This window comes from Oncorhynchus clarkii, unplaced genomic scaffold (genome assembly GCF_045791955.1).
Source record: "Oncorhynchus clarkii lewisi isolate Uvic-CL-2024 unplaced genomic scaffold, UVic_Ocla_1.0 unplaced_contig_560_pilon_pilon, whole genome shotgun sequence".
Classification (NCBI taxonomy): Eukaryota; Metazoa; Chordata; class Actinopteri; order Salmoniformes; family Salmonidae; genus Oncorhynchus; species Oncorhynchus clarkii.
The window spans coordinates 85,994-101,545 of record NW_027260879.1 but is presented as its reverse complement, the minus strand read 5'-3'; the positions used below and the strand labels follow the sequence as shown (position 1 = coordinate 101,545).

The window sequence follows — 15,552 nt, the reverse complement described above, 5'->3', positions numbered from 1 at the left end:
TGTTGTGTGTGCTGAATTTGCATGTGCGGCCACAAACGATGTGTTTACAAAACCGCTTTGGTGAAAATAGACAATTATTAGGGTGAGGCACACGGGCTACTAACAGCTTACTACACAACATGCATGTATGTATACTGTAGCTGAGAAAGTAATACTATTTCCCTTGCATATTACATCATTAATGCAGCAACATACAAGACATGTTTGGACTCATCTTGTGAAGGTGGCGCAGCGGCCCTTTGTGGGCACATTTTGTCATCAAAGTCTGGCATTCTCTGGATTTATGGTGGGAACTCCATTGACCACTCCATTGAATAGCTGGCTAACGTTCGTGGTTTCTTTGCAGTGCTTGCAGTTAGCCACTGATTCCTTCCAAACGAGTCATTGTTGAATTTGGGATTTCCAATTTGTTGTGTAATCTTTATGGCCGATGAACACCGATACGTTTTATCTATAATTTCCCTTCATATGACAAGGATTAAAAAGGATTTGCCAGTAGATTGTCGACTTGATTCATGATGATGTTGACTGCTAGCTAAGACTTTGAAAGTATGATGTTGACATGATCAGTCCAATCAAAGCTACTGTACATAAGACATCATTTTAAATAATTGTATCTGTGTCCAATGACCTTGAGCCTTCTTTGAAGGGCACTTGTAATACAACTATATGGCAGGACCCAAAGGGCTGAAATGTTGGATGTCTACCCTTCCTAAGGATGTTATACTTCATGAGTGACAGAACACTGAGCCAATCACAGCGCAATGCTCCTATTTTCTGCTGGCTCACCTCACCGCCACAGAAAGCACTGAGCTAGGCTGAAACCTGCAATTTGGAGCTGCCTTACACAACAAAACAAAAAAGAGACCATGTGTGTATGCGGCTTTATTAACTGAATGATATATATATATATATTTTACATTGTTTGAAAACTGATATGTGACAAGTATTAACGCTAAAATAACATGCAAAACTGTATTTATTTAGAAATATATATGTATTTTTTAGGGGGGGGGGTGTGCTAAAAATGTCACCTACCCTGAATAAACTGGTCGCCACTGTTTATATACCACGGCCACATGACTCATCTGTAGGAGTGAACCATTTATGTGAACAGGGTGGTGTGTAATGTTCAGTATCTATAGATGAGTGCATAGCCACAGTCAGAAACTCTCCACTATGGCTCTAGCCATAGAAATATCATATATTTCTGTCATTCTATTCTATTGTATTTCTATGGCTCAGACTGCAGCTATCTCGAGTACAGTGTGAGCGTGGTACCTCTCTCTCGTCTCTGCTCCATAGCAACGACCTCTAGATCGGTGTGTACTATGAACTAGAAACCGACTGATTCTCTCTCCTTTCAAATCTCGGATTCTGCAACATCCCATCGCAATATAATATGGTGTGTTTTTATTTTGTGAAGCTGGAGCAGTGAGTCGGCTGTGTCTGGAATTATGCGTAATTGAACTCTTAGTTTTTTTTGCTGTGTCTGGTAGTTACCTAAGCGCATGCATCTCGGTCTCAACTTGGAATCTCACACCAGCAAGGAACTATCATTCGGTGATCAAGTAGATCGATCAAATAAATGAGGATTGAGAACAGTGACAGTGTATTGATTTTATCATTGGAGACATTTTAATCAACGCTTCTAAACGATGTTACAAATTGGAGACGAAGTTTATTTCTCAGCGGTATTTCTGCTGGTTCTATTCGGGACCAGGAGCGCGATTGGAGCATCGGCCGTCACCGCATCCATTTACGTCTTTATCGTGATGTTCCGGTTCCCACAAGTGCCAGCTGACCAGGCAAGTCAGGTGCTGCGGCCCACTGGCCTTGCGAGCGCCGGCGTCCCCGTGGTTGCGCACCGGGCAGGGGGACACGATGCTCCGGAGAACACCATTGCAGCGATCCGAGAGGTGAATCAAGGACAAAGTATCAGTTATCTACCCTGTCTGAGCTACTTAATGCTGTAGCTGCAAATAAAATGATGAGTAGGCTTCCTAGGCTATAATGATGTGATTTAGGGGCAGCAGGTGAAGTGAGCAGAGGCCGATGAAAGGCATATGACGTCCCTTGTCTGTACTGAGACATTGTTTCATATTATCAGGGGGTTCTCTAAATGTTGCCCAAAATCCATGCAGAGGGAGAGCCTGTTAACTTATTTTGCCATGGTTAGTTATAGTTTAGAGTGTCTGGAACATTATTTTTGTATCTACTCTTTAATTTGAAACATATTTTGGCTAATATCTAGGCCTACTAGATCAGTACAATCCCAGTTGGTTTAATAGCCTGCTGCTCCGTCTCCCCTACTCTATCTATCCATTTCAGATCTATATCTCTCCCGTCTTTCTCCACACACCTCTTCATCCCTTCCTCCTCCCCCTGCTTCATCCTCCTTTCCTGTCCTCTAGGCCAGCAGGAATGGAGCCACAGGGGTGGAGCTGGACTTGGGCTTCACTGCAGATGGAGAGGCAGTGCTGATGCACGATGAGACGGTGGACCGCACCACCAACGGGACGGGAGCGGTGGGCGCGCTGCGTCTGGCAGAGCTCAGGACGCTGGACGCCACGGGCAAACACAGGCTCGGGTGGGCTTGGCAGGGGAGGGGAGGTTAGGGCCTGGTCCAAAAGCATTGAACTCCTGGGTCATATTCATTAGGCAGGAAATGGACTGAAACAGGGAGGGATCAATAACAAATGCTTGTTTTTGTTTGCTGTTGCAAAACATTTTCAGTTGTATACCCTAATGAACATGACCCTGACCTGAATGTTACGCCTTCAGTGTTAGCAGATCTAAAAAGAACAGAAGTTAGTGCTTCTGCCAAGAAACACTGATAGGGTCGGTACCTGGTGCAAACGCTTAGTAAACATGGCCCCATGTGTGATCGGTGAGTTCAGTTGGACTTCAAGCAGGACAGAGTCAGGATGACTGAAAATACACTAATGGGGAGTGTAAACTGTGAATGGTACGAGGCCAGATATAGACCTATTGATATAGAATGGTATGAGGCCAGATATAAACCTATTGATATAGAATGGTACGAGGCCAGATATAGACCTATTGATATAGAATGGTACGAGGCCAGATATAGACCTATTGATATAGAATGGTACGAGGCCAGATATAGACCTATTTATATAGAATGGTACGAGGCCAGATATAGACCTATTGATATAGAATGGTACGTGGCCAGATATAGACCTATTGATATAGAATGGTATGAGGCCAGATATAGACCTATTGATAAATAATGGTACGAGGCCAGATATAGACCTATTGATATAGAATGGTACAGGGCCAGATATAGACCTATTGATATAGAATGGTACAGGGCCAGATATAGACCTATTGATATAGAATGGTACGAGGCCAGATATAGACCTATTGATATAGAATGGTACAAGGCCAGATATAGACCTATTGGTGGTGTCTCAAATATAGCAGCAGTACAAACGTTTGTGTGTCCCCGCTGGCCTTTGTGTGTCTCCAGGGAGAAGTTCAAGGGGGAGAGGGTGCCAACGCTTCAGGAGGCAGTGGAGGAATGCATCAACCACCAGCTGACCATCTTCTTTGATGTCAAAGATCAACCTGATAAGGTATTGTCCCTGTCTTGGAACAGCCCCTACTTCCTAGATACAACTGGAGATCTGAGGGGATTGGATAAAGGTTTAAGCAATATGGTGATGTCTCCATCTTGTCTTCTGATTGTGTAGCATATTGCTTACACTTCCACTCCTCAGTTCTTTCCAGGTGTCTAGTGGGTAGGCTATAGGGGTTGTTTCTGGACAGGGCCTCTCTAGGCAGGTAGAAGCCTTGTTATAAAGCTTTAGGACTTAGGGCTTCACTACAGTACACACCAGGTTTTCCCAACCCTGGTCCTCCAGTACCCCCAACAGTATACATGTTTATTGTAAGCCTGGACAAGCACATCTGATTCAACTTGTCAACTAATCATCAAGCCCTCAATGAGTTGAATGAGGTGTGTTTGTCCAGGGATACAAGGGGAAGGTGTATTGTTGGGGGTACTGAGGGACCAGGGTTGGGGAAACGCCCATATACACACTCCAGCAGCACTTTGAATGACAACCACATCACTGTAAGGTCAAATGGTAGTAAACTGAGTGTATAGGGAGATTAAGGCCGGTTAAAAACCCAGCTGTTTAAGGTAGTAACATAGGAATCCCTACTATAGAGATTGGTTATAAAGAATCTCACAGCTGCCCCAGACAGTAGGTCTGAGAGGAATTCAACCCCCCTTACAATGTGACTCACTATACTTCCACCTTCCCCATATTGACAGTTTTGTAAGCGTTACATTTGCCAAAGTCCCCTACAGACCTCATTATATATGGAGGACCAAAGCAGTCAAAAATACAATTAAATAGTCTTGGAGCAGTTTCCCGGATACAGATTAAGCCTAATCCTGGAATAAAAATGATTTTGAATAGAGATTCTCCATTGATCTTTTTTAGTCCAGTACCGCATGATGTCGTCACCATGGAAAGGCGAAACTCCCGCCCATGCAAACCTGCTGATTAGAAGGTCTTGTGTAGATTGTATTTTCAACCAGCAACTATCAGGAAAAAACTCTGATCACATTTGATTACACTTTTACAGTGTTAGTTCCATCAGATGTTGAACAATATGATAAAACACAGGAAAAAACTGAATTTTCACTCCATTGGGCCTTAAATAAGATGCCACTTGCTGACCATAAGATCATCATATATCACAGCCATACTCAACAGGCGGACGTGGTCCAGATCTGAACACACAATGGGGTCAACACACTCTGGCTTTCAGTTGAAAGTTAGATTATATTATAATATTAGAACACACAAGGTGCCATTTAGAAACGTGGTGCATGGCTAGTTTTCCTCTTGTTATGTCCTTCACTGACAGATCTGAGAGAGCTATTTAGAACCTTTCAGAAATGTCCAGTTGATCAACAAGCCCACATTAGCTAGGTAGGTAAGTTAGGCTATCTTGATCTTGTAGTTATCATGGCCAGATTGTGCCCAGGAGCCTTTACTTCCAGGGGCCCACATTTAGATTTTTGTTGACTCACTCAGGTGACATCGAAAAATGTGTAGAAGTGCAGAAAATGTGCTTTAAAACTGCAATATTTTCATTTCGCTAACAAGAGGGGTGTGAAACGTTGAGGTCGGGGGGGGTTGGGTCCAATAAAGACCATATCAATCCGGACCTCTGCCACAGAGGGGTATGAAACGTTGAGGTCGCGAGGTGGGGGGGGTTGGGTCCAATAAAGACAACATCAATCTGGACCTTTTCCACAGGGGACATTTGTGTGACTGGATCTTCTCAAATAGTAGTTGAGTAGTCCTGATATATCATGTTGTCACAAAGGATAAGCGCAGGGAAATGTGTTATTTTACAGGGTCAGCCATAGTGGTACGGCGTTCCTGGAACAAATTAGGGCTAAGTGCCTTGCTCAATGGTACATCGGCAGATTTGTCACCTTGTCGACTCGGGAATTCAAACCAGTGACCTTTTGGTTACTAAGCCACCTGCCGCCCACATGTATTTGTGTTACACTGCATGTAGTTTGACAGTAAGTACTGTACATGTTCCCTCCTCTCCACCAGGCAGTACTGTACATGTTCCCTCCTCTCCACCAGGCAGTACTGTACATGTTCCATTCTCTCCACCAGGCAGTACTGTACATGTTCCCTCCTCTCCACCAGGCAGTACTGTACAGTGGGGCAAAAAAGTATTTAGTCAGCCACCAATTGTGCAAGTTCTCCCACTTAAAAATATGAGAGAGGCCTGTAATTTTCATCATAGGTACACTTCAACTATGACAGACAAAATGAGAAATAAAATCCAGAAAATGACATTGTAGGATTTTTAATGAATTTATTTGCAAATTATGGTGGAAAATAAGTATTTGGTCACCTACAAACAAGCAAGATTTCTGGCTCTCACAGACCTGTAACTTCTTCTTTAAGAGGCTCCTCTGTCCTCCACTCGTTACCTGTATTAATGGCACCTGTTTGAACTTGTTATCAGTATAAAAGACACCTGTCCACAACCTCAAACAGTCACACTCCAAACTCCACTATGGCCAAGACCAAAGAGCTGTCAAAGGACACCAGAAACAAAATTGTAGACCTGCACCAGGCTGGGAAGACTGAATCTGCAATAGGTAAGCAGCTTGGTTTGAAGAAATCAACTGTGGGGGCAATTATTAGGAAATGGAAGACATACAAGACCACTGATAATCTCCCTCGATCTGGGGCTCCATGCAAGATCTCACCCCGTGGGGTCAAAATGATCACAAGAACGGTGAGCAAAAATCCCAGAACCACACGAGGGGACCTAGTGCATGACCTGCAGAGAGCTGGGACCAAAGTAACAAAGCCTACCATCAGTAACACACTACGCCGCCAGGGACTCAAATCCTGCAGTGCCAGACGTGTCCCCCTGCTTAAGCCAGTACATGTCCAGGCCCGTCTGAAGTTTGCTAGAGAGCATTTTGAGATTCCAGAATAAAATTGGAGAATGTCATATGGTCAGATGAAACCAAAATGGAACTTTTTGGTAAAAACTCAACTCGACGTGTTTGGAGGACAAAGAATGCTGAGTTGCATCCAAAGAACACCATACCTACTGTGACGCATGGGGGTGGAAACATCATGCTTTGGGGCTGTTTTTCTGCAAAGGGACCAGGACGACTGATCCGTGTAAAGGAAAGAATGAATGGGGCCATGTATCGTGAGATTTTGAGTGAAAACCTCCTTCCATCAGCAAGGGCATTGAAGATGAAACGTGGCTGGGTCTTTCAGCATGACAATGATCCCAAACACACCGCCCGGGCAACGAAGGAGTGGCTTCGTAAGAAGCATTTCAAGGTCCCGGAGTGGCCTAGCCAGTATCCAGATCTCAACCCCATAGAAAATCTTTGGAGGGAGTTGAAAGTCCGTGTTGCCCAGCAACAGCCCCAAAACATCACTGCTCTAGAGGAGATCTGCATGGAGGAATGGGCCAAAATACCAGCAACAGTGTGTGAAAACCTTGTGAAGACTTACAGAAAACGTTTGACCTCTGTCATTGCCAACAAAGGGTGTATAACAAAGTATTGAGATAAACTTTTGTTATTGACCAAATACTTATTTTCCACCAAAATGTGCAAATAAATTCATTAAAAATTCAACAATGTGATTTTCTGGAGAAAAAAAATCTCATTTTGTCTGTCATAGTGGACGTTGTATCTATGATGGAAATTACAGGCCTCTCTCATCTTTTTAAGTGGGAGAACTTGCACAATTGGTGGCTGACTAAATACTTTTTTGCCCCACTGTATATGTTCCCTCCTCTCCACCAGGCAGCTGCAGCCCTAGGGGAGATGTATCACAAACACCCTGTCCTCTACAACTCTAGCATTGTCTGCTCCTTTCAACCTAAAGTTATCTACAAGGTAAACTTTGTAACATCTCTGGTCATTTGACATTTATGTTTGTTCGAAAACAACCTTTCAACTCAGTAACACACAACATAGCCCAAATATATGCACAAAAACGTCAAATTAAACTGTAAATATGAATTGAGACATCTATGTGCACATTTAGTCATCTTCTGTTCCATTATAGTGGTGTTTTTCTTATAGCGTGCAGTTTAGCACCAGTCTGGTCCCAGGTCTGTTTGTACTGTTTTGCCAACTCCTATGGTCATTGTCATGTTTGGCCTGTAAACAGCCATTGTCCGACAGGTGTGGGTCCAGGCTAGGCTTGTTACACACTGTATGGATGTGTTATAACAAGACTGTTATCTGTCCTCATAACCATAACACCACCTCTGACTTCCTCATCGGTCAACTCCTCCAGATGCGTCAGGCGGACCCTGGGGTGGTCACGGCCCTGACCCACCGGCCCTGGAGCCTCAGTCGCTATGGCGATGGAACACCCCGTTCCCTGTCAGCGTGGACAAACTACTGGCTGGGAGTTCTGGATGTGCTGCTGGACTGGGCCCACCATCACCTGTTGTGGAACCTGTGTGGCGTCTCAGCCATCCTCATGCAGAAGGACTTCATCTCCCTGTGAGTAATACTAACAGCAGTGACTCGACCTACTGAGTTTGTTACACGGGTTGTGTTCATTAGGGAGAAAATTGAATAAAACACTCTGACACTGGGGACACTACCTGGACTTTTTCAATAGGAAACTCTCATTGTTGTTTTCAATTGCAAAACGTTTCGCTACATACAGTGTAGCCCTAATGAACATGACCATGGATTGAATCACACATCATTGTGTGTTAATATCAGAGGAAGTTCAAAATTGAGACAGTTGTATCCTATTGTCAGATAACATATACTGTCTGTATTCATATAATATATTGATGTTTGTTGAAGTATTAAAACAAACATGATACCCTGACCACTGACCCAACAGGTCTCCACTCCCCTCATCTATCCCTCTCTACAGAGACTATGTCCAGTACTGGGCAGAGCGAGGGGTGGAGGTGGTGGGCTGGACCATCAACACGGCCGTGGATAAACAGTACTACCAAGATGTCCTGAAGATCAGCTACATCACTGACAGCCTGAGGGAAGACTGTGAGCCTCACTACTGACTGACACACAACACACACACAGTTCTAGACTACTACCTAACAACGTGTAGTTGTACAAGGACTCAGACCTCACTATCATAGGGAATATGGAGTATGAATGTACAGGACAGTACACATCCAATATAGCTGCATAGCAGATCATTTTCTAGTTCAGGTTGCCCCTTTTAACCAGAATAGTTTTTACTGCAAACACTCATACAAGATCATACAATGTCAACCCTAATTTGGCAACTATACTACACCAACAATACCACCATAATCTCAGAACTCTCTTGGACCAATCATCACACCACTAAATGCAGACAATTTGCTAATATGCCATGTCGAATTGTTCATCTTAATACAAATCTGTAAGAGATTATGCTACATTCATTAATATTGTATTAACAATATGACACTGATATATCAATGGTACAAAATATAACTCTCTTTGTTGACATGTATCTTTGATTTCTCAATGAAAACATGATGTACAATGTATCCTTTATGAAACCATGTTATTTATTGTGACTACTGCAGGCCCACTGTAAATATTGGAAAAATAAATATCCCCTACATGCAGATTGGTGCTGAATAGTGAGTATTCTAGTGGATATGTGATTGTATTGTATGGTCACTGTGTAAACATGATGGGGGGGGACCTTATTCTTGTTTTGTTCATATCTGAAAGCAACGTTGATGACAGCGGCAACGCTGTACCCCTATCTTCAGACCTGTCCTCTGCCAGTTGGTCACTGTCGCTTTAAAAAGACGGAGGGAGGCGTGTTGCGATGTCAAAATGTATGCGCGTTGGTTGAGTGTCTTTGCAGCTCAATGACAGCTCATGTTTCATCAGATCTGACATTGTACCGACTCGGACAGCCCCAAGGACCAAAGTTACCGACTTCTTCACACACTTGGATGCAAGGCGATCAGCTCGTGCCACAGGGCCTCAGGAGAACGTAGCAATCTATAATGGTTTGTTTTGAGATACGTTTTCAACTAGAATGATTAAATACCGAAAAAGAGGAGCTTGATTCATGGTTATGTTGTTGCGCGGTAGATTATCCCAAAAGTTTCCACCAGTCGTTCGAAGCGCAGAAGATTCTAGTAGTTGAAATGCAGAGATAATCTTGAAACGGAATTTGCCCAATGTAACAGGAAAAACACGGACCTGTTTTTTGAATCGTGGAAGCGTCGATAAATTACACGAGAGGAAGTATTGTAAAGATTTTATAAATTATAAACTGTGCCTATACCCAATTTGCCTCTGACATAACCGGCCTGGGAAGTCTATAGGACACTCCAAAGTGCCATACTGAAGTTGACTAGGATTTTGCTAGCACATGATGTACACAATTACAAGAGGTCCCAGCAAACTTGTTACACAGCGACGAACAGGTGAGTGTGGGGGATTCTAGGAGACCGATTCGGACACTTTTGTAACAACATGTCAGTGACATCTCGCTCACACTGTCATCAAAGTGATGATACATTGTAATTATGAGGTTAGATACATGCCTTGTTACATGTTAACATTTACAGTGTGGCACGGGTGTATATTTGCGCATGTGCCAATGTTGATGCCAATCCATTAAATGGCCTTCATTCAGAGGCAGTAACATACATTGTGTTTTCAGTAGTTAACTTAACATGTTTATATCGCTTTCCTTTTCAATGCAATGTTGATATCTATTCCCTTTTTTAATATGAGGTCAAACGCAGCAGATTGACAAAATAAATGACTTCAAGCACAAACAAACGCCTTGGTCTATACCAGAGTAAGTACTATTATTGCATTGTACATAGGTTTAACAGTGTTATTAGCATATAATGGCAGTGTCACTGTTATTATTGTAATGTAATGATGTTTGGCATAGCTTCACCTGCAGCCCGTGAAACATTAAAGTTTCAGAAATGCACACAGAAATGCACTTACAACATTGTTGTAGCGCGAGCGCCTGTATTGGCACGTAATAGTAGCAAGCTAGCTATAAAAACTAATATCCATGGGGTACATTCTATCACAAGGCACACTGTTGTGGGTCATTTCCAAACCACAGCCACCTGCTTTTATGTCATTGAACAGGGGCGTGAAACGACCTTGTGTGTGGGAAGCAAGGTCACTGACGAGCGTTTGTTGTCACTGTCTAGTCCCAACACGTGTATGCTAGCTGAGCAACATGCTACTGAGCAACATGCTAGCTTGGTAGCTGCTCTCTGCTGTCTACTCACATATGTTTACTAAGTTTCAAGATAACCCGTTTCAAATAAACATCAACAATAAGGCGTTTATCATATCTTTAGCAATATTTCACTAATTTGGTCCTGATCGAGTAGAGTAGAGAGAAGCACAATCTGCGACATATCCATCATGGCATCCTCCATACTGTTAAATAAAGGTCAACTAAATAAAATAAAAATACTGCATTCTTATCATGTGGGCTTTCGTTATCACCATAGAAACCGTACTGTGTTCGAAGGTATGGTAACGATGTGGTTCAGGTGGATGACTTCCTATCTAGCTAGTCCTTGCTCTGAGTGAAGCATACATTTTCATTCATTTGTCGTGAATGAATGATTGAGAGAGAGCAGAGTCAGAGTAATTTATGACGCCTTAACTACAGTAGCAAACATGCCTAAGAAACTCTATTTGGAGAAAATTTCATCATGTCATATTTACTACAGGTCTATAGGTATATTGTGTGTAGACTTAAAATAAATCAACAAGTATTTAATGTTTAAGTCCATCTTTTTTTGTTGTGCAGCTCTCCTGCACCCAAGATAGTGTTTAACCGCCTGAATGGGAAGAAGTACCACAACACCCCAGCAGCTCTTCTACAGGTGGACCCCCAGCCCAAGGAGGGCTTCACTTCTGCACACCAGGAGAATGTCAAGTTTATCTATGAAGGTAAAGGAGTTACAGACCATAGAAATACAATTTATAGAATGGACCAAGCCCCTCAAACCTTGGCAATATGACTTTGACCGTACACCCACGAGTACATTTAATATGGTTGTGACTGAGGACGTCTATGGACAATGGGCCTCTGGGATCTGATCTCTCAACTCACTTTACAAAGAATGTGTGTTTCTCTTTCAACATGGTCAGCCATGTTCTCAGTCAACATGAATGTGGGCCATGGTAAACATAATATTACCATACTATTATTATTCACCTCATCTACAGTCTGAGTAGTGTCCAAATCATCTCCTTTCTGTCTAGTGTCCCTTTAGAGGTGACAGTAGGACCTCTCCTCTACCACTCCCTCCCAGTGTATTCCCACCCATCTACAGGCAGGGTGAGGGTCAGGGTTGGACAAGGAGTCAGTCTCCCCTCCCAGGCTCAGCATCACAGCTGCACTGACACTGATACCAGTGATAGCAGGCACAGCTGGCTGGAATTCCACTACCCTCACACCCAAATTGAAGCCCTCTGCCAGCCAGCCGTCCGTTCGTCTGTCCATCTGTTTGTCTGTCTGTCTGTAAATTATCTACTCTGCCTCCGATGAAGGTAGTACACAATGGCTTCTAGAAATATGTGTTGATAATCACTGCATGAATCTGCAGTGTAATTGAATGAAGACACAGGTATTTCTTTGTGTCTAAGTGGAGCTCTACACAGTAAGCTCAATGACTGTATTTCAACATTAACCCTAACCTACCCAGCCAAACAGCATGTGTAACTTGTTAAGTCATTCCTCCCTTGCCCATGTGACACACTAGGTCGTTCCTACTGAACGTTTGCAATGGCAGCACATTAACTACATAACCTTGGTCAGAGTGGACAAGGACAAAAAGTAGGCCCTGCTCTTACTAGGCTTTCTACAGAGAGGTTCTAGAAAGGAGGATTGCAACAAGTTTTATAGGATCATTAACCAGTAAATACACATTTTAAGTTACACCCAGTTACTTGTAACATTATAAAACAACACGTTGGTTCAACACTTGTAAGTCATGTGAAGGTCCATATGGTGAAAAGTGCCTATATCATAGATGTGAAAGGATTGGATCATTAACATGGTAGCTCCATCTTGCCTTCACTATGAGCATGTTTAATTAAAATGATAGTAATTCAAACTTGCCTTCATCATTCATTCATTTATGCAGTCATTCATTCCCCAATAGGGGTTCATTTTGACTTGTGATTTTTTACATTAGTACTTGAAACATTTAGACTAGTGAGATAATATTGGTCATTAGTGCCAGTGGACTGAACTCTCATAAATCCACATGACAGAGTGCATTATTTAAATGTAGTTTCAAACGCGACATGCTTTGTAAAATTCACCCTACTGGACCTTACACTGTGGGTGTGATGTGGCAGGACTACTTTTGTTCAAAGGTTATTTCCTTTTTACACCTTTTAAGCTGCAAAATGTTTTGACTCTTAGGGTGAGTTTCCCCCTATTTTATGTTTACCAATTTCAACTATATGACTGTCTGCTTTCATATTGTTTTCTTATTATTTGTTTCTCCTGGTAGTATTTTGATATTGTTTTCTTCTTCTTTGTTTCTCCTGGTAGTATTTTGATATTGTTTTCTTCTTCTTTGTTTCTCCTGGTAGTATTTTGATATTGTTTTCTTCTTCTCTGTTTCTCCTGGTAGTATTTTGATATTGTTTTCTTCTTCTTTGTTTCTCCTGGTAGTATTTTGATATTGTTTTCTTCTTCTTTGTTTCTCCTGGTAGTATTTTGATATTGTTTTCTTCTTCTTTGTTTCTCCTGGTAGTATTTTGATATTGTTTTCTTCTTCTTTGTTTCTCCTGGTAGTATTTTGATATTGTTTTCTTCTTCTTTGTTTCTCCTGGTAGTATTTTGATATTGTTTTCTTCTTCTTTGTTTCTCCTGGTAGTATTTTGATATTGTTTTCTTCTTCTTTGTTTCTCCTGGTAGTATTTTGATATTGTTTTCTTCTTCTTTGTTTCTCCTGGTAGTATTTTGATATTGTTTTCTTCTTCTTTGTTTCTCCTGGTAGTATTTTGATATTGTTTTCTTCTTCTCTGTTTTTCCTGGTAGTATTTTGATATTGTTTTCTTCTTTGTTTCTCCTGGTAGTATTCGCAATATTAAACTAAAGCATGTCTAAGAACAATCTATAGATTTCTAAGAAAACCCAAGGAACCTACATTCATTTCTACTGAAGGCTGCATGTATCCAGGTTGTGTCTGTGTGTTGCTGTTGCAGCCTGGCAGGAGGTAGTGCAGCTGGCGGAGGAGGGAGGAGCCAGTGATGAGACAGGAAGTGCCAGTGCTCAGGGACCAGTGCAGTATTCAGACACCAACCCCAACCCAGCCTTGAAGAGTGAGTCCTGACCTGAGTCTACCTTCCTCCTTCAGTCTCATCCCTTAAACACTCATTCACTGTAATCTGTTCTCCATTCTCTCCCCCTCAGTACATTTCCTTGACACTAAACCACTTCCTCTGCCCGTACCCCCCATGCTTTTCACACCCAATGGAAAGATGCACCTTCTTTTGGTCACCTGGACAGAAGGTCACATCTGTGTGTGCGTTAGGGCTGTCACAGCACTGCCACCACATAAACCAGTGTGATGTAGGGTTGTGTCAGTCATCATGTCTTCATTCTTAGCAATGTGAAGAGGCATTTTGGGAAAGTCCTATTTGGGAACATTCAGAAGTTATATTGGGGGACATTGGAAAGTGATATTGGGAAAGTCATATTGGAGTTCATTGACTGGGAATGTCCTATTGGGAAACATTGGGAAAGTTCTGATATGACCTCTGAGTTTTCACTGTTCGTGGTCTTAAAGGCCCAGTGCAGTTGAAATTGTGAAAATGATGAGAAAAGACTGCTTGTTTTGGCCTGCCTGATGACATCACCAGGTGGTAAATGAGTTAATAGACCAATAAGAGAGTTCCACACCTCTGCCAATAACAGCTCGTTTTCAGTTTTCCATTCCCTACTCAGACATCTCCCAGACAGTCCTAGTAAAATTCTTGCTTGTGAAATTGCTCTTTGCTAAGAATCTATTTTTGTTTCTCTTCGACCATTCTAATTGGAAACAATCACAGTAAAGTACTTAATTATTACCCAGAAATGATTTAATATTGAGATAAAAACAGCTGCATTGGACCTTTTAAAGTCATTTCACCACTGAATTCTTACTTTAGTTTAAAATATAGTCACCATCTATGTTTGACCAGTTCCAATAATGTGCTTCTAACCTTTATTCACATCATCACCCTACAAAAAGTTGAGGTCCACTTGTTAATGCTGCCACACCATAACCCAATGTTTGAGGCCTCCTCTAACTCTCTTATTTTCCCCGTCCCCAGACTTTGTTCCCATCGATCTGGATGAGTGGTGGGCCCAGCGCTTCCTGGCCAACATTGACAACCTGTCCTGATGGGCTTCTCCATCTGGGGCCCCATCGGCCAGGGAAGAGGGCCTTATGGAGGGGCCTGGAGGTCGGGGTGAGAGGGGGGTTCAACCGGGTTGGAGCCTAGTGCACCTGGTAACAGGTGTGGGTCTTCTCTAGAGGTGTGGAAATATGGGATGGCGATGGGCATTACTCGAGAGCAGCGCTGGGACGCTGGCGATGACATAACCATGGCAACCCCCTCACCTGAACTCTTTTACCTTTTTAACAGAAACAGTACAACCAACCAACCAACACTGTCCACTTGGGCAGCTACCCGGAAGATACAAGTCTTGAATTTTTGGTTATTCTCCATCTCTCAAGCCCAACACTGTGGGCTAAGATGTCAAAATGTCTGTACTACTTTAAAAACACAGTAAAGATGTGTTTTCAAGACGTGCCGTGGTGAGATTTATTCTTCACTAATTTGGAGTTTGGATGTGGCTTGCAATGCCATAGCTCTACACAGGGGGTCACTGATGTCAAACAGCAGTGGTTCACTGCTTGGCTACATTATTTTATCTTTATTTAACTAGGCAAGTCAGTTAAGAACAAAGTCTTATTTACAATGACACTGGCCAAACCCTAACCCGGAGGACG

General features: G+C 42.5%; 2 protein-coding genes across 5 annotated transcripts; both read left to right on the top strand.

Moving 5' to 3' along the window:
- The first annotated feature begins 1,285 nt into the window (after window positions 1-1,285).
- Window positions 1,286-9,133, top strand: LOC139402054 (glycerophosphodiester phosphodiesterase 1-like). 4 transcript variants are annotated; one of them, XM_071146115.1, is made up of 6 exons: window positions 1,286-1,919; window positions 2,415-2,590; window positions 3,494-3,599; window positions 7,349-7,441; window positions 7,848-8,059; window positions 8,448-9,133. In XM_071146115.1, exons 1-6 carry the CDS (start codon window positions 1,659-1,661, stop codon window positions 8,593-8,595), a joined length of 996 nt encoding a protein of 331 aa, XP_071002216.1. In that variant the 5' UTR covers window positions 1,286-1,658; the 3' UTR covers window positions 8,596-9,133. The 4 variants fall into 4 exon arrangements, with proteins under 4 accessions (XP_071002216.1, XP_071002215.1, XP_071002218.1 ...); XM_071146114.1 differs by having other exon boundaries at window positions 8,415-9,133; XM_071146117.1 differs by lacking the exon at window positions 7,349-7,441.
- A 267-nt stretch (window positions 9,134-9,400) lies between these two features.
- LOC139402055 (MAPK regulated corepressor interacting protein 2-like) lies at window positions 9,401-15,346 on the top strand. The gene is made up of 5 exons (XM_071146118.1): window positions 9,401-9,975; window positions 10,289-10,355; window positions 11,343-11,485; window positions 13,760-13,876; window positions 14,870-15,346. Exons 1-5 carry the CDS (start codon window positions 9,921-9,923, stop codon window positions 14,938-14,940), a joined length of 453 nt encoding a protein of 150 aa, XP_071002219.1. The 5' UTR covers window positions 9,401-9,920; the 3' UTR covers window positions 14,941-15,346.
- The last annotated feature ends 206 nt before the right edge of the window (window positions 15,347-15,552 follow it).

Bases quoted from the DNA above. Each gene is read 5' to 3' on its own strand.
- LOC139402054 (XM_071146114.1), top strand. From the start codon at position 1,659: ATGTTACAAATTGGAGACGAAGTTTATTTCTCAGCGGTATTTCTGCTG. The intron at 1,920-2,414 runs GTGAATCAAGGA...CCTGTCCTCTAG, and splicing joins CCATTGCAGCGATCCGAGAG to GCCAGCAGGAATGGAGCCAC. The intron at 8,060-8,414 runs GTGAGTAATACT...CTGACCCAACAG, and splicing joins CAGAAGGACTTCATCTCCCT to GTCTCCACTCCCCTCATCTA.
- LOC139402055 (XM_071146118.1), top strand. From the start codon at position 9,921: ATGATGTACACAATTACAAGAGGTCCCAGCAAACTTGTTACACAGCGA. The intron at 9,976-10,288 runs GTGAGTGTGGGG...TTTTAATATGAG, and splicing joins TGTTACACAGCGACGAACAG to GTCAAACGCAGCAGATTGAC. The intron at 13,877-14,869 runs GTGAGTCCTGAC...CCCCGTCCCCAG, and splicing joins CCCCAACCCAGCCTTGAAGA to ACTTTGTTCCCATCGATCTG.